The following is an 18006-nucleotide window of genomic DNA, read 5'->3' on the forward strand; positions in this document are numbered from 1 at the left end:
TAATGAATTAGTTTTAAAGTCTATTCTGTACTTCAGAGAGCCAGACTTTTAAGATTTAGTTTAGGTTGTGGTTGTTTAGTTTTTTTTTTTTTGAGACAGAGTCTTGCTCTGTTGTCCAGGCTAGAGTGCCGTGGCGTCAGCCTAGCTCACAGCAACCTCCAACTCCTGGATTCAAGTGATCCTCCTGCCTCAGCCTCCTGAGTAGCTGGGAGTTACAGGCCGGGGGCCACCATGCCCGGCTAAATCTTTTTAGTTTTAGTAGTGATGGGGTCTCACTCTTGCTCAGGCTGGTCTTAAAACTCCTAACCTCAAGTGATCCTCCCACTTCTGCCTCCTAGAGTGCAAGGATTATAGGTGTGAGCCACCAAGCCTTGCTTTAGTTCCTTTTTTGATTTTTTAACAGCTCTCAGTGCAACAGGTATGTTGTTATTCTTCAAAACCACATGCTGAAGTTCCTTAGCGGGCTTTCTTGTTGCTAAGCAGCCTGGGTCTAGAGCTGGCTAGTTTGTGAGCCTGTGTTCTTTGTATAGCTCAGTGACAGCTTGGATTCATTGTTCTTGCAGTTTACATTTATTCAGGTCCCAGCCTGTTGCTGACTTTATCGTGCACTCAGTAACCTCTGCACCTCCTGGTCTGTTACTTTTTCTTGGCCTCGGACACTGACGCTGAGCTGAGTACTAGAGATGGTGCTTATTGAGGTGTAGTGATTTTGTATTGTTTAAGAACTCAGTGTTGGAATACAGGCAGGGTCATTTAATTATTGCAGGCTGCCCTTGCACAGTTCAGACCTGTCTAGACAGTATTTCAGTCAGGATCACTTCAAAGGCCCTTGCTGGCCTCTCAGAAACTGAAGCCAAATGTTTTCTTAGGGAACCAGGGATTTGGATTTGGATTCCCTGTTTAGTTAGCGTGGTTAGACTTATGAAAGGGGTTTTAATTATAATTCAGGTTTAAATGTAACCTTGAAAAGACTAACCAAAACTTTTTATCCATAGAAACATCAGAAAGTGATTATATCCAAAATGATTAGCAGGTTTATAAGAAACAGTAATACAGGAGTCCATATGGGAAAGAGCAGATCCTACAATAGGTTGGGATGAGTAATAAAGTCAGTGCAGCTCCGGGGACTCCAAAGCCAGGCTGCTCAGCCCCTTTAGCTGCCTTGTTATCTGCTGGTGGCTCAGACTCCCGGGCATCTGAGGCACTACGTGCTTTGCACATAGTGAGCATACGGGAGATGTTTATCTCATTCTTACAAATGTCCCATCGTGTTTTCTCTTCCACATCGCTTCTTCTTTTTAGTTCAGTTAACAGCCCCACCCGCCTCCTGGAGGCCTGATGCCACCCCCCCCACCCCCCCACATGGCCTCTGGAGTTCTGCTTCCCCACCCTCTCTTACTCCCTTCCTCCTCCCAGGCCCTCATCACTTCCCCGTCACTGGTTCTTGGCTTTTTTCCCATTCTCTACTCTTCTTCCCTCAATGTCCATCTTTTATTCTGCCAAAAACATAACTGGAATCTTGCCACCTGCTTGCATGGTTAGTGACAGGCCCGTGTAAAGGCCTCTTTTTCCCTGAAGCCTTTTTGGTTCTCTTGTTTTTACCATTACCTCTGATTCTCTTACAGCGCCTGTCCCGCGGCACAGTGCCTGTGGGTGCTGTCATGAGTCTGCCTGCCTTCTGACAATGCTCAGCTGCTGATGGCAGGGACTGCATTCATTTCTTTATGTCTTGTCAGCTGCACAGTGCAGTGTCTGGAATTTTGTAAACCCTCAGTGTGTGGAGTGAATGATTTAGAATGCTTACCCTGCTGCCTCCCACCAGAGCCAGCTACGGCAAACCGCCTGGGGGGCCCATTGTCACGGCATTCACTTTATACCCCTGCCTTTTTTAGATAGTTCCTAAGTGGGTTGAGATATCCTGTTCCTATACTGCCTCCCCAGCCCACCCAGTTTCAGTTGTCTTTTAAGTTCCACTGGCCTCTCTATAGCTTCTGATTGAAACTGATCATCGTTTCCCTGTCTGGAATAACTCTTTTTATAAAGCTATTCATAGCTTGATCTCACTTTTCCTCTGTGTTGTTGTCCTTAGTCATTTATGTTTGTCTCCCTAGTAAATGTAAGACTCCCTGAGCAGAGACCGCATCCCTCTGGAATGTCCCCTCTCAAACTCCTCCACCCCAGGCCACTGTACTGCATGCACTGCAACAGGTAGACTTTGAGAAATGATGCGTTAGGTGTCATTTTTTTTGAGCTGATTCTCCTCCCACTGGCAAGCCCGCTGACTGCATGATTGAGTGTCGAGTTTCTGTCTCCCCACTGTACTGATGGGGCTGTCCGTGTGAGCCGAGTTTGCGGGCCTTCCCTGCTCCTCCAGCCTGGCGGACCGTGCTGTGTCCGAGCTCTCCGCTGTGCGGTGCAGCGGGCGTGCGTAGTGTGCGTTCCTCGATGCGAAGAGGAACTGTTCTGGCTAGGAATCTGCCTTCCAGGGATGCGACCGAGCACAGCTTGGGTAAATGTTGTGATGATAGCTGTAGCGTACTGAAGCGGTTCCGTTCATGTCACGTCACAGCCTAGAATGTTTTATGTTCTGATAAGGTTGAGGATTGCGATGTAAAAGGCCCTGTGCCTGTTGGAAATAATCAGTGGTGCGTACGCTACATGACACAGCACATACTGATTTTTAGTGTGATTTCACAGCGCACACCACAGTCTCGACAAGGGTAGCCCGGGTGTGGAGCGCCCTTCTCTAGTCACTCTGGTTTCAGTCCACGTGCGCTGGCAGCCTCAGAACGCCTCAGAAAGGTGATGCCTGGAGGCAAAAGGGACAGTCAACCCCTAGGTATAATGACAAATTCATTTCTCTTTGGTGATTCTTTTTAAAGTAAAGAAACAGACAAAAAAGGGGGTCAGAATGTCTGGCTTTATATGTGAACTTGCTGTTATGTGTAAGCATCAGCAGAATTCTTTTCTGAAACTTTCTGTTGTTTTGGGCAGGATCCCACCCCCACCCCAAAGGCTGTGATATCAAAACAAATTAAGAGTCTGGAGGCCCGTCTTCCTCCTTCCTACCAACTGAGGTTTAACTGGCCCCTCTCTGGGCCTGTATTCTACAAAAAAACTTCTAAGGATCCTTCTAAGATGTAAAATGCATTCAGGTCTCTGCAGGAGAACACCATTCTTTGGGTATTATGATTCTTTTCTTGAAATAACATGCCATGAAAAAAAAAATTGGCCCCTTAAGCTAGACTTGAAGAAATTGTCAATTTTGCATTAAAAATGAATTTTTTTTGTCAAATATAAGATGATATTGATATTCTATATCTGTTGAAAGACACAATTGATTCTAATACTCAACCTAATTTCAGAGGTAAGAACTATGAAACAATGTATATACATAGATTGTGGTTAACTGGGAGGAAGTATTCATTGAAAGCTTCCGAAGAGATACTTAAAAGTTTTTAGTTCTAACTTTTATCTTTCAGTATTTTTTGAAGTATCTTCACCACCTGTGGAGTTAATTTAATATGAATTTGTTTAGTGTACATTTAATTGTGTTAATATAAGGGCCAGTTTTCAGAGTTCATTTAAATTCTCAATGGAGGGAGACCAAGAGTTTGAGAGTACTTTTATATGCAAGATTCTTTGTGTAGTTCCTGGTTTTGGAATTACAAATCACATTAACTAGAGAAGCTGATAAAACAATGTTTTAAGTCCCTAAGTTAGTTATGGTTTTTAAAAACTAAGTTGTTCAGAATAGATATTCCTTTATTTTAGGCATTAAGGAAGCTTTGGATTCCATTGAGGTTCGGTGTTTTTGTTTTTTGTTTCATTTTATTTATGTATTTATTTTTTGAGACAGAGTCATACTCTGTCACCTAGGCTAGAGTGCCGTGGTGACAGCCTAGCTCACAGCAACCTCAAACTCCTGTGCTCAAGCGATCCTCCTGCCTCAGCCTCCAGTGTAGCTGGGACTACAGGCCTGTGTCACCATGCCCAGCTAATTTTTTCTATTTTTATTGCCCAGCTGATTTCTTTCTATTATTCAGTAGAGGCAGGGTGGGGTCTCGCTCTTGCTGAGGCTGGTCTCAAACGAACTTCTGACTCAAACCATCATCCCACCTTGGCCTCCAAGAGGGCTAGGATCACAGGCGTGAGCCACCGCGCCTGGCCTTGATGAGTATTACTTATTTTTATTTTGGCCACCACTCCATCCTAACTGGCAAGATATTATTTGCTTTTCATTACAAGTTTATTTTAGTTCCCACCTTCTGAAAAATCTTCCTTAGTTAGGAAGATAAGTACAGGCTTCTACTTTTCATATCCTCAAATTAAATATAATTTTGTAGTATTTATTTTCAGCAAATTCTTCAGTGCAAAAATAAAATAATGTCATAGCTTTGTTAATTAGGAAGAGAATTTAAAGTTTAGGTTTTCAGAAAGGAAATGAGTAATTATTGGTACTTTTATAATTTATAGAATTGTGTTCTTAACTAATTGTTTTCTTTCTCAATAGGACAAGAATACCAGAGGATTGAATTTGGTGTTAATGAAGTAATTGAACCCAATGACACATTGCAGAGAAACCCTAGCTACAGTATTTCAAGCACATTGAACCCTCAGGCCCCTGAATTTATTCTCGGTTGTACAACTTCCAAAACGAGCCCTGATGGCCTAGATAAGGAAGCCAGCTACAGCTCCATGGACTGCCAGTACCCAGGCTCTGGCCTGGCTGTGGATAGCAGTTCTAATGTGGAGGTGGAAGTTTTGGAAAACGATGGTGTCTCAGGTGGTCTTGGACAAAGGGAGCGTAAAAAGAAGAAAAAACGGCCACCTGGATATTACAGTTACTTGAAGGATGGTGGCGAAGATAGTATTTCCCCAGAAGCTCTGGTCAATGGCCATACCAATTCAGCAGTCCTGAACAGCGTCAGCACAGAGGATGCAGAATTTATGGGCGACATGCCTCCATCGGTTACGCCCAGGACTTGTAACAGCCCTCAGAACTCCACGGACTCCGTCAGTGACAGTGTCCCTGATGGTCCTTTCCCCGGAGCACTCAGCAGCGACACCAGGACTGCAGAGCAGCCTGAGGGGGTCCACGGGACTGATTTTGATCAGTCCTGCTTCCCTGCAGAGGCTGCTAGAGACAACCTGTTGAGGACAGCTGGGGCTCAGCCCTGTGTTGGTACCGATACTACTGAAAACCTTGGAGTTGCTAATGGACAAATACTTGAATCCTCGGGTGAGGGCACAGCTGCCAATGGGGTGGAGCTGCACACCGCGGAAAGCATAGACTTGGACCCCACCAAACCCGAGAGTGCTTCACCTCCTGCTGACGGCGCCTGCTCTGCCTCCGGCGCCATTCCCATTAGCCAGCCCAAGTCCTGGGCCAGTCTCTTCCATGATTCTAAGCCTCCTTCCTCTTCGCTTGTGGCGTATGTGGAAACCAAGTATTCCCCTCCTTCCACATCTCCCCTGGTCTCTGAAAAGCAGGTTGAAGTCAAAGAAGGGCTTGTTCCAGTTTCAGAGGATCCTGTAGCCATAAAGATTGCAGGTATAGTTAAAAAGATACAAATGGAGAGTGAAGATGGGAGCAAATTGCATTGACTGTTGAATGCGAAATTTAAGACAGTCTGGGCTTATGAACTGTGGAGGTAGATTGTTACCCACAGCGATAATAGATTACTCGTGTATTCATAGGAATTTCTGAAGAATGTGTCTTGAATGTTGTCTAAAAGTAAGACAACATAGAAACAAAATGGGAGGAGGTAGGTGTCATACATACCTTTATGTTAGGTGAAAACCTAACGTGTATTGGCAGTCTTTTCCTATTGTTAAATTACATTTCCATGTCTTGTCTTTTGATCAAGCAGTTCTCCATGGTGTGGGTGTATCATGAACTTGCCCTGTGTTAAAGCTGTCTATACTTTTGGTGTGGTAACCCCTGATTGGTACTCAGTGTGCACTGCTTCTTTTTTATATTTCTTAAGACATAAGAAAGCATTTTGTGAATAACATTGGTTTATTTCTTTTTAACGTCTATTTTTGGATCAAGTTAATGGATTTTACTGAGTTTTAACACACCAAGGTCAGCTCTTGATGGGAAAAGAAAAACCGTAAGGCCTCAGCCCAGAGTTAACATTTTATTTTAAAGTGCTAAGGCTGTAAAGTAGAAGCAGTTCATAATAAAAATACAAAGTTGCATGATTCACAGGTTGTTAAGTTAAAGTTAGAAGTCAGAAATACAGAGAGAGGAGCATCATGTGTTGCAGTCATGCGTTGCTTAAGGATGGGGATTTGTTCTGAGAAATGTGTTAGGTGATTTTGTCATTGTACAAACATCACAGAGTGTGCAGCACTTAAACCTAGAAGGTACTACCTGCTCCACACCTGGGCTATGTGGTACAGGCTGTTGCTTCTAGGCCGCAAACCTGTACAGTGTGTTACTGGGCTGAATATTGCAGGCAGTTGTAACATTAGTAAGTTGTGCATCTAAACATATCCAAACATAGAAAAGGCATAGTAAAATATGATACAAAAGATAAAAATGTACATCTGTCTGGGGCACTTTTCATGAGTGGAGCCTACAGGACTGGAAGTTGCTCTGGGTGAGTCAGGGAGGGAGTGGTGAGTGAATGTGAGGGCCTGGGGCATTACTCTAGCCAGGCGTCCTCAAACTAAGGCCCGAGGGCCACATGTGGCCCACCGAGGGACATTTATCCGGCCCGCCAGGTGTTTTTGCCACTGCTGCCTGTCCTGCTTAGCAGCCGACTCCTCCTGGGCCCACAGTGCGCATGTGTGGAACGTGTGCCGCACTCCCCAACGGGCTGAGGGACAGTGAACTGGCATCCTGTTTAAAAAGTTAGAAGACCCCCTGCTCTACGCTTTATTAACACTGTATACTTAGGCTACACTACGTTTATAAAAAATATTTTTCTTGAAGAATAAATTAATTGTAGCTTACCTTTTTACTTTATAAACTTTAAAAAACTTAAAAAAAATTTTGGACTCTGGTAATAACATTTAGTTAAAACACATTGTATGGTGGGATAAAAATATTTTCTTAATATCCTTAATAGCCTATAAGCCTTTTTTCTATTTCAAGAATCTCTTTTCCTTTTTAAATTTTTTGTTAAACTGAGACACAAACACACGCATTAGCCTACGCCTACAGAGGGTCAGGATCATACGATGTCATTAGGCAAGAGGAAATTGTCAGTGCTGTTACAGTCATATGGGACCACTGTGATGTATTGTGGTTTGTTGTTGACCAAAACAGTGTTACACAGCACATGGCTATGTGTATCTAAGAAACAAGAGCTATTTCTTCTGGTTTGATTCTACCAAGAAGCTTGGTAGCCAGCTCTTGAGATTCTTGTCCTTGTAGCCAAGTTAAAATAAGCTGTCTCATTTAGGCCTTGTGTAATATTTTCTAATTTAATATTTTGAAATGCCAGGCAGCATTCATTCCCAGGATGCAATAGCAAGCTGACAATTGCATACCCTTCTATGAATGGTCAGAGTTCCATAAACGATCAGGCATATTCTTTTGATGACAATAGGATGATAGTAAGCAATACTTTTTTTTTTTAAAAAAAAAAACATTTTATTCCTTATACAAGATATATTATTTTAGGTAATCTTGGTGTTTTGGAGTTCTCTTAAAATAAGTAAATAAATGATAGCCCAACCATCATTATTTTGGGCTTCATGTATGTTTTTAAAAGCCAGATGATTTATTTAATATAACTTTTAGAATGTATTAATTGCAAGGCCTGTTGTCATAGGATAGGGTGGTGTAAGCCTTTGTATAGATTTCGAAGTTAAAACTTTATTTTTAACCTATAATGAGAAGTGCATGGTGAGATGCTTTTAAAAATGTGCATTCTAAGTTCAAAGTCATGAGAGTATTGTAATTATGCTTTCCTTCCTGAACTTACTTCGCAAAGGAAAACCTCCCATTCCTGGGAAATTTTCTCAGTCTCTATTTAAAATAAGAAATGCTTCCTTTTAAGTATTTTAAAACATTCTACTCATCCCACTCCGTCATATGACTTTAGATGTGATTTGGTAATTAGTTTGCTATGCTCTAAGAATGTTAAAGTCTAATTGTTAACCTGCTTTGTGAAATACTGAAGGTCGGGGCCTCTCAGTTGCCGGTATTAGTGGAGGAAGACATTGCTTCATACAGTGCTTGTAATTATTTTGCATGGATGTAGTGTAAACCCCCCCCCCCCCCACTGCCCCTGCAGATTTCGACTGGGCCAGTTATAAAGCTGTTTTCATTATCTGTGCAGAAGTATAGTTTGCTTTAAAATAGGTCATTCTTTTGAGCCTGTTTCTTGAATATATAGAATGTAATTGCTGACAATTATCAGTATTACTTCCTGTCAAATAATGCAGCAATAGTAGTCACTTTTGGGATCATATGGGCTTGGGGAAAGTGGTATTGTTGGAATTTTTTTCCTTTTGTCATAGTTTCTTACTTACAGATTTACTTTCTAAAACTGATAAAATATATTCAATTTGTTATAAGTCAGATCCACTACCACAGATTCCCTGTTAACGGGCATATTTTTAAGTGTACGCCCACTGATTTTTAAGCAACATTTTAACTGAGTATAATTCTAGTTTTATTAAGAAATATATTGATTTCTTATTTGACTTGTATTATCAAACTGGTTCTACGAAGAAAGTGACTTTTATGTTTATCATTATATTCATTTATTAACTTTTGGGAAAAAGGGAGAAGGGAACAGTTTAGACATTGAATCTATTCCTTTTTGTTGGGTGTGGTGGTATGTGCCTGTAGTCCCAGCTACTTGGGAGACTGAGGCAGGAGGTTGGCTCGAGCCCAGGAGTGCAAGGCCAGCCTTGGCAACATAGCCCTGTCTCCTTAAAAAAAAAAATTCCTTAAAAAATTCTTAGAATAATATACATAGTTGGTTTTTAACCTCAAGTTCATTTATTTTGACTGCCCACATTTCTGCTCCATCTCCCCTACTAAGTCTGCTTAATAAATATAACTAATTTTTCTACAACCGGAAGTGAAACACAAATTAGGAAGGCAAATCAACTGTAAAAGAAGCATGGGAATCACATAGAAGGCACTTTGAAATGAAATACATTCAACTCTTGGTTACTTGTAGACTATCCACATCACTGAGTTCTGTTTTCACCTCCTTTGTGGCGAAGTCATCTTCTCGGTGTAGATTATGTGTTAGTGTTTGTTCCATCGCCTGTTTCTTATGTGTAAACTGCGAGGAGGAGCAGATGGGAGGGAAGAGCGAGGGAAAAGCATGTAGACTGGGGCACTGAGTGACTTCTGCCCCACAGGGATGAATCTGAACGAAAGGCCCCTGTGGGGTTGGGGCGGCATGTGTGTTTCAGTGAGTGGTCTGTGTCAGTCTGAGAGGGGATGTTTGCCGTTTTTCCATAGGAATAACCGAGCCAGGAAGCCACAAAGGGAAACTTGAAATCTTAAAAATCTGTGTTTGAAAGTAGTTGTGAAACATGACACACGCCCCTGTTGAAGAGTAAGACGACAGAGATGGGGGCAGCGTGTGGGGGTCGTCTGTGCTGTTTCTGCCCTCGCTAGCCCAGACTCCAGAGTTGATGTGCAGGTGATGCTTGAAATTGAACATGTGCTCTTAATGAACATCAAACCTTTCCTGGGTTGTTACTAATGTGCATTTGTCATATTCCAAACTAAATTGTATCAAATGCTTTTAAATCACAGAGCTATTTTGTATTTGATGCTTTGCTTTTTTTTTTTTTTTTTTTTTTTTTTTTTTGAGACAGAGTCTCACTTTGTTGTCCAGGCTAGAGTGAGTGCCGTGGCATCAGCCTAGCTCACAGCAACCTCAAACTCCTGGGCTCGAGTGATCCTTCTGCCTCAGCCTCCCGAGTAGCTGGGACTACAGGCATGTGCCACCATGCCCGGCTAATTTTTTATATATATATCAGTTGGCCAATTGATTTCTTTCTATTTATAGTAGAGACAGGGTCTCGCTCTTGCTCAGGCTGGTTTTGAACTCCTGACCTTGAGCAATCCGCCCGCCTCGGCCTCCCAAGAGCTAGGATTACAGGCGTGAGCCACAGCGCCCGGCCTGATGCTTTGCTTTTTAATGTTTTGCTTTTTAAATTATGCATCAGTGTATTTTGTTGTAGAGGAATATAAATAATGCTGGATAAGGAGAGAGACCAGGCCAAATGTCTAATAAGTTAAAATTCCAACGAAGGAGAACTAGGAAAACGGAGCTCTTTAACAGCTCTAAGAAAATTCCGTTGATGTCTATGTCTAACAGTGTCATTTATTGTGAATTGTTAGCCAAAACTTGTTTAGTATATGATTTTGCACGGTTGTTTTATGCTTAAAAGTTGTTGCTGCAGAGAGCAACAAAGTTGTTTTAAGTTGGGTCTGCTCAGAAGAATGAATTACCATGTCCGTATTTAAGTGTGAATGAAAATACAGTCATGCACCACACAGGGATATTTTGGTCAAATGATGGACGATGTATACAACCGTGGTCCCATAAGATTATAAGGGAGCTGACAAATTCCTGTTGCCTAATGATTAGTATTACAGTTGCCTACAGTATTCAGTACAGTAACATACTGTACAAGTTTGTAGCCTTGGAGCAATAAGTGTGTAGAAGGCTGCTATCTAGGTTTGTGTTAGTACTGTACACCCTATGATGTTCATACAGTGACAAAATTGCCTAACAGTCCATTTCTCAACATGTCCTTGTGGTTAAGCGACACATGACTATATCCTAAGATCTTTCGGTTTATAAATCATTGCATGTTCTTCCCCCCTCTTCGGGAAACGATTTCTCAAATATTTCACATTTCCTCTTCAAACTCCCTAAAGTAGCGAGGGCTGTGTGAATGTAGCATATCCTAAGTTAAAGGAATGCCACCTGTTTGCAGGGATCTGCCCTTGTGCATTGAGACTTTAGTCCATATCTGATTCCATATGCATATATCTTATTTTTTTTTTTTTATTTTTTATTTTTTTTTTTTACATGTACTATTAAATTGGAACATATGCATATATCTTTATAGTTATTATCTCTATTTTATAGAACTAAATTGAGACCCTCCCATTTATAAAACTTAAGTTGATCTGTAGCTAATGGGTAGTGGTGCATTTTGGTCACTTTGCTGTCCTCCACCTGATTAGGTAACCTAGATAGCGTGTGTTCTTCCAAAGTGATGGTAATGAGGAAAAGAAAAACACTTGGAGAATGTTCTGGACAGTTAGGAAGATGACAGAAAAGCAGGTCAACAACATCAGAATGTCGATTATGGGCCAGTTATTGAGCTTTAAGAATCAAAGTTCTGCACCTTGCATTTTCATGGATTTTAAATGGTAATATGACCCCTAAATTCTTATTTTAGGAAAACAAAATTTGGTGTGTAAAATATGTATAAGAATAATCACAGCTTATATTGACAGAAAAGTTTACAATACTGGTATTGCCACGGAATGTATTAAGTCATTTCAATAGAATGATTGGTGGCAACCCGTGTGAGCTACAGTGTATGTCTTGAGATAAAAGAAAGCAGCCCAGTTTTTTCTGTGTGTCGGCAGATTTCATAAGAAAGTTGAACTTCAATTCAGCCATTTAATGTTTGAGTTAATACAAAAGTGAAGACACGGGCTTCATTTTGTATCTTTTATGAGTCATTTTGGCATTTTGGGCCATTTGAGAAACATTGTTCTGGGCAGCCCCACCAACCCCTATGGAAAAGATGGGCTGGGGAGGCCGTTTCCCTAAAGTGCTATCTAAGTAGTAAATTACACCAATGCCAAGGGATTGAAAAGAAGACTTCTGGGGAAAAAGTTTGTTACTATAGTCAGCTTCTGATTATTTGCCCTGAAAGATGGTGAAATAGATAAACCACCTGTGATGACTTTGGAATGCAGGTCACATGTAAAGTTTCAACCTCAGCATACCCTGCCTTCCCTCTCCTGGCCACCGCTTCTCATTTTAATTCTTTTGTCCTCCATAATTACAGTACTTTCTAGACTTTAGGCTAGGATTAAGATAGTAAATGGAAATGGTGATGTTACAAGAGAACCTTAATTAAATAGGACAGCGATATCAGAAAATCAAAGGCAGTCTTAATGCTGGCTTGTCTGCAAGTCCTACCATTTGAATTACAACAGTAGGATTCATTCATTTTAACAGAATTCAGAGCAATAATGTTGACTCTGCGCAAGGCATTAGAATTGTCTTTGCACCGATGTCCTTTTACTGCGTGGTGGAGGAGTGTGAGGATTGCGGAGTCTAACAGGCTGCCCGTCATGCCAAGTGTTTGCATGTTTATTTACATTATCGCCCATCCTCACCGTACCTTTGCTCAGTGCAGCTCCTTGTGTCTTGTGTAGGTGAGGAGTTAAGTGATCTCCAGGTTGCAGAATGAGTGCGGTGGCAAGCCCTCCGTCTTTGCCCTCCGTAAGCTTCTCCACGGAGGCGCTTATTTAGACTTTTCAGACCATGAGATAAATGACCTTTGAAGTCTGTTGAGCATTTCTAACAACTGGGAACGGCATTTGCCGTAACCAACAGCTTTAATCTCCAGATGTTTAATCTATCCTGTATTGCTGTCTAATGAGTACTTACTGTATGCCATGTACTATCTAGGTTGAGTAATGACTGGCCTTGCTTTGAGGGTAGTAAGATAAGTCGTAAGATAAGAAAGGAACAGATGGCAGCTGTTATTGGGAAGGAGCAGGGCAGGGAGACCTCGTGCAGCCAACAGGATGGCAGTAGCAGGCTGAGGACAAAGAAGGCCATTAAGTCCTGCTACCCTGAATGGGGCTGACTCTGTTGAGCAGTTGCAGTGTAAGGATACTGTTCTTAAGGAGCTTCCTGTCCAGGGAAGCAGATAGACACCTAACACGAGGCAGCTGGCGATGAGGTCCTGCTGCGGAGAGGTGTGGAGAGACTCTGGGTGCCTGACTGTCTGCAGTCAGTCCTACTCTGAGGGTAGGAGTCACGATCAGTAGATGCTAATAACAGAATGATACTATATCTTAGTTTATGGAAGACTTGGCACCACTTACAATTTTTCTAAAATAATCATTAAGAAAAAAATCTAGATTGTTCAGTGCCTTTTCTCTATATTTTCCAAGCCAGTGAAGATTTATTCTACATTTAAGAACATTTGACCAGAGGGCTCTTTCAAAGAATGTTAAAGGCTTCAAAAGAAGCTAGTTGAGTAGTATGTTCTTTAGTGAATGTACTGAGGGTCCTTTTTGTTCTACTCTGTTCTGTGTTTCAGAGTTTTTGCTCTTTTGATTTTGTATAGGTATGCGTCTGAAAAGTTGTTAGTTGCAGTTATTTGAACAAACCACTAGGCGATGCTAAAGGACTTCACTTCAGTATTATGGCAGGAAAACAGTGGAGCTGGCCTCGATTTGAGTGAAGGGTTGGTGTAGAAACTAAAGGTTTCTATCTGACCAGTTCACACTGTTTCCCACATAAATGTTGGGAAGAAATCAGTCTGTAGTTAATTTTAAGTTAGCTGTGTCCTCTGATCCATAGAGCGTGAGCGCTTAGGCCTCCAGGTGGAGCAGATGACTCTGGGCTAGCAGTCGGGTGAGAAGGTGAGAGGAGCTGCGCTTTCAGGCGGGGCTGAGTGCAGTGAGTTCTTGATTGCTGTGCACCTGCTTCCCTTTTCGCAGGGCGTCAGCCTTGTCCTAAATGACTTCTTTTCACTTCAGCTGTGAATTGGAAGTACTCTCTACCATCTAGGAGTGTGTTTTGGAGTCTGTTAGAACAGTTGACACGGAACGGACATTTCAGGTAGACCTTGTAGGTCTGGCCCTGGTCAGTCCCCTTCCATTTCCTACCAGTATCTGTGCTGAATAGGAATTCATGTCCTCAAGCCCTGTCCCCACCTCCCTCTTGCATCCTCACCCCCACCCTGCCCTAGAAGACTTTTTGTCTTCCGTATCATCAAGTAAGTTGAGGTTGCTATTTCATTTCTTCTCCCTCCCAGAAATTCTGGTTTATCTGCCTGGCTCCTTCCAGCCAGTGACCCTGTCTCAGTCCTCAGCCATGCTTCCGCTGTCGCGTGCTGACCCAGTGTGCTTCTTGCTGTCTGCCCTGTCGGAGGGTATACTTCAGTCCTGCACTCCAGGGACCTGTGTACGTGTTTGTGCGATTATAAATCCGTTGTTTGCTGGTCCTGAGTATAAACATGTTATTTCCTGGTGGCATCTGGGCACAATTTACCAATGTCTCTGAAACTCGTTATTTCATCACCATACAAAACAAACAATAACCTGCCCGTCCTGTTGTATTCCTCCTCTGGGTGGAGAGCGCCACCGCCACAGCGGGCGATGACCTTTTGGTGTCTGTTCCTCTTCCTCAGCTTCCACCTGCTGTCATCAGCCCCAGCCTTTCTGTGTTTCTGCAGTCCTTCACCTGGGCTCAGCATCCTCCCACCGCCCCGCCTGCCAGCACGCCTTCAGCTTAGCTCCCGCCGTGTTGTGTTTGCAGCCAGCAGCACCACAGTCCCTCTCCTCGCTGCTCTGCAAGCTCGCCTGGCACGGGGCCGCCTCTTACTCACTACGGTGCCACCATTACGGGGTGCCCAGGCAGAGCTCAGCAGCGGCTGTTCAGCTGTCAGGGAAAGGCAGTATGTCATTTAGCAAAGGTCCCTGTGTTAGGAAGACAGCTGATTTTGAATCTTAGGGTTAAGTAAAGACAGTATTTCTTGTTACTAGACACAAAAATACTACAGCAAAGATTCATCGGTGTGATGCTGGAGTTTTTATTTGAGACACTATGCCTTTGTACCGATGCTTATTTGCAAGTGCACAGATTTTTGACAGAGTAAGTTAATTGCTGTTCTGTGGCACACACTGGAAGCGATAGACTGTTGCCATAACATGGCTTAAAGACAAATGTAAAATCCCACTGGAAGTAGAAGACCTTGCCCTGTGGGGAAAAGTTTCTGAAACCTTGGAATAAAAGGCGTTTCGAAGGGGAGCCCATTATATAGAGAGAGGAAAGAGCTCAGCCGCCGCAGCCGGCTAGACCCAGCTTGCAGGTAGGTTCAGCTATGCGACCTCAGCTTTCTCATCTCACAATGAGCATGATAATAGCACCTCTTTGACAGGGTTGTTGTGATTGTGAATAGCACAGACAAAGCTTCTAGCATAGTATTCCCCTCGGACAGAGACCGTGCTGGGTGTCATTACCTGTGGGCTTGGGGTTCAGCTCTGTAACTGATCTTTTGGTCATTTCAAGGCCCAGGTCTGTGTCCCGTATTGAGAGAGATGAGAGGAGCTTTGCAGGTTAGTCTAACTGAACAGATTCCATTGAATCTGTAGTGTTTTACTTTCTGTAGATGAAAGATGTGCAAAAATTATCCTATACTTCCTCAATTAGAGGAAAGAGGACACTGAACTCTCAGGAAGGAGGGAATGAGAGGGGTGTATGTGTTGACATTTGAATTTTGCAAATTAATTTCTTCATTAGGTTAGTGCTTAAGTCTAGAATCTGCTAGTAAAACTGCTGTATTTTATAAAAGAAAGGCTTTTGTTTGAGCAATTCCTTAGGTGGGTGCTAACATCAAATGTATGCCCATTTTTGTTTTTCTTTCCTGGTATAAAATTTAAAAGTAAAGGAGAAGTGTGGTGTGACTACAGGTCATGGGGTTCGGGCTCTGGTTATAGTGCCTTGCTCCTGTGTAGTCGCAGACAAGTTAGTCTACCTTTCTGAGCCTCAATTTCCTTATGGGTAAAAGGGGGATAGTGGTGGTGCTACTGGATTACTAAGGACTAGGTCTAGCCAGTTAACATGCATTTATTTATTTAGATCCCATAGTTTGGGGGAATAATAGCTAATTAACATTTACAAATTGTAAAGCCCATGCTAAGTGTAGAAAAGGTTGTAGCCATCACCATTAAGAGATTCATAATGGGACAGGGAGAAGCTTTCTTGTTTTAAAGCATTTATGATGGTTAATTGTATTTAAAGGTGGCATTCACAGTGCGAAAAAGAGTGGTATCAGAGGGTGAACCTGCAGCCAACACACTTGTTTGTAAATGGAATAAGGGAATTACAGTGTATAAAACAGCTGCTAAATTAGACTTCTAGTGGAAAACACAATTTAATTAGTAGGAGACAGTTGTCTCCAAAAGGAGTATCTTCACTCACTGAACAGCCATTGAACACTCACTGTTACGTGTTGGGTACGGTATTAGTTGCTGGGGATTTAGAAGTGAATGAAACTCAAGTTCTGCACAGACACCTTTACATCTAGTGTCCCAGAGACCTTGCTATCAATGCGGCATGCTCAGCTAACAGTGTTTTAGGAAAAAGGCTGTATCTTTTTAAATCTATTCTCTAATACTGATATTGTTTTAATTTTTTTTCTGTCATTAAAACAGGTAGTTCTTGTGCTCCTTAGTTGTAGTTCCACAGGAAGTTGTAGTTCCACATTGTCTAAATGTTGCTGCTTGGGGGAAAATATTAATTTGAAAAAATTTTTAATTTCATTAAATGATGTACTTGATGTCGAACTGAATGAAGCTTTAACAATTCACATTTTCTTTGGACATGTGCTCTGTTGAAGGAGTTTCTAAGGCTCCTGCAGAGTAGAGCATATGAATTGATTTAACTAAGTTATTCACTAGATGTCATTAATTTCTTAAATATGCTTCTTCACTCTTTCAGAGTTACTGGAGAATGTAACCTTAATACATAAACCAGTGTCATTGCAACCCCGTGGGCTGATCAATAAAGGAAACTGGTGCTACATTAATGCTGTATCCTTCTTGGGCTCGTATTACAATTGTCTCTCCTTTGGGTGCATTTGACTTAGTTCAGCTTCCATGGCGCATCTAGCCCAAAGTTTGCATCTAAAAATGTGATTTATTACTTGGTCTGCTTATCTTGCCTATGAACAGGGTTATTCCTGACCCCCCCCATCCCCCCCAAAAAAAGAGGACTTGTTGACCTGTGAATGACAGAATCAGGCAAGTTTTATCCTCATGTGAATGGTCCCAAATCATAGGGCAGAGTGACCACTTAAAACTGGAAATTTTGTTGTAGCTGGTTTGAATATCTTGTTCGAATCACGTTCTTGAATGTAAACTACTGGCTGCATGGTAGATCCTTATATGGCTATTACAGGGCAGTTATCCTAGTGATTATTTGGTTTATTCTTTTTTGTGTTTATATATCTAAGTAGTTCAATGTCCTTGGCTTATTTAGTTTTTATATGCTCTCATTTGTGTAATGTGTCTTTAGGAAATGTGGTGTGTCTGTTCCATTTCCTTTACACTTCCTTACCGCCACCATGTAGACACTGCAGGCACTGGTTGCATGCCCTCCGATGTATCACCTGATGAAGTTCATTCCTCTGTATTCAAAAGTGCAAAGGCCTTGCACGTCAACACCCATGATAGATAGCTTGTAAGTAACGTGCGGAAAAAGGTGCCAAGGGGGCGGGTTGGTTCCCTCCGATAATTGGAATGTAAATAATTTAACACAGTTCTTGACTTCTTGCAAATGAGTCCTATAATTCCATTTTTTTAAAAAAATATAAGTGTTCATGATTTAATATAGAAGTTAACCAGAAATGGAACTTGAGCATTGTTTATCTGTGTACTTTAGATTCAGTCGAAAACATTTTAGTGCTTACCAGTTCATATCATGTAAAATATGCCAAAAATGTATACAGAAAAGATTTGGGTTCACTATTATAGCATTGGTTACCTAAAATCTGCTATATTAATACAAATTAATATTCTACTTAGCCATCAAAACTCTCTAGTAAAAGTATGTGTTTTTAAAAAATATACTACTTAACGTTTTTTCCCCTATGTTTAGTGTTCGGCTAATGAATGAGTTTACTAATATGCCAGTACCTCCAAAACCCCGGCAAGGTGAGTAAAAATGAAGTCTCTTGATGCCATTACCTGTTGGGAGTTAAGAAGTCAGGTGACTGAATTTGGTAAATTCAGTCTTATTGAAGGGA

General features: G+C 41.8%; 1 protein-coding gene across 1 annotated transcript in view; it reads left to right on the forward strand.

Moving 5' to 3' along the window:
• USP10 (ubiquitin specific peptidase 10) overlaps window positions 1-18006 on the forward strand; it is a 61122-nt gene that overhangs the window by 27017 nt on the left and 16099 nt on the right. The window contains exons 4-7 of the mRNA XM_075995831.1: window positions 4514-5554; window positions 16701-16792; window positions 17332-17441; window positions 17859-17914. Of these exons, the coding sequence (XP_075851946.1) occupies window positions 4514-5554; window positions 16701-16792; window positions 17332-17441; window positions 17859-17914 (1299 nt within the window). The remainder of the gene's footprint in view (window positions 1-4513; window positions 5555-16700; window positions 16793-17331; window positions 17442-17858; window positions 17915-18006) is intronic.

The sequence above is a fragment of the Microcebus murinus genome, chromosome 20, assembly GCF_040939455.1.
Source record: "Microcebus murinus isolate Inina chromosome 20, M.murinus_Inina_mat1.0, whole genome shotgun sequence".
In the NCBI taxonomy this organism is placed as follows: domain Eukaryota; kingdom Metazoa; phylum Chordata; class Mammalia; order Primates; family Cheirogaleidae; genus Microcebus; species Microcebus murinus.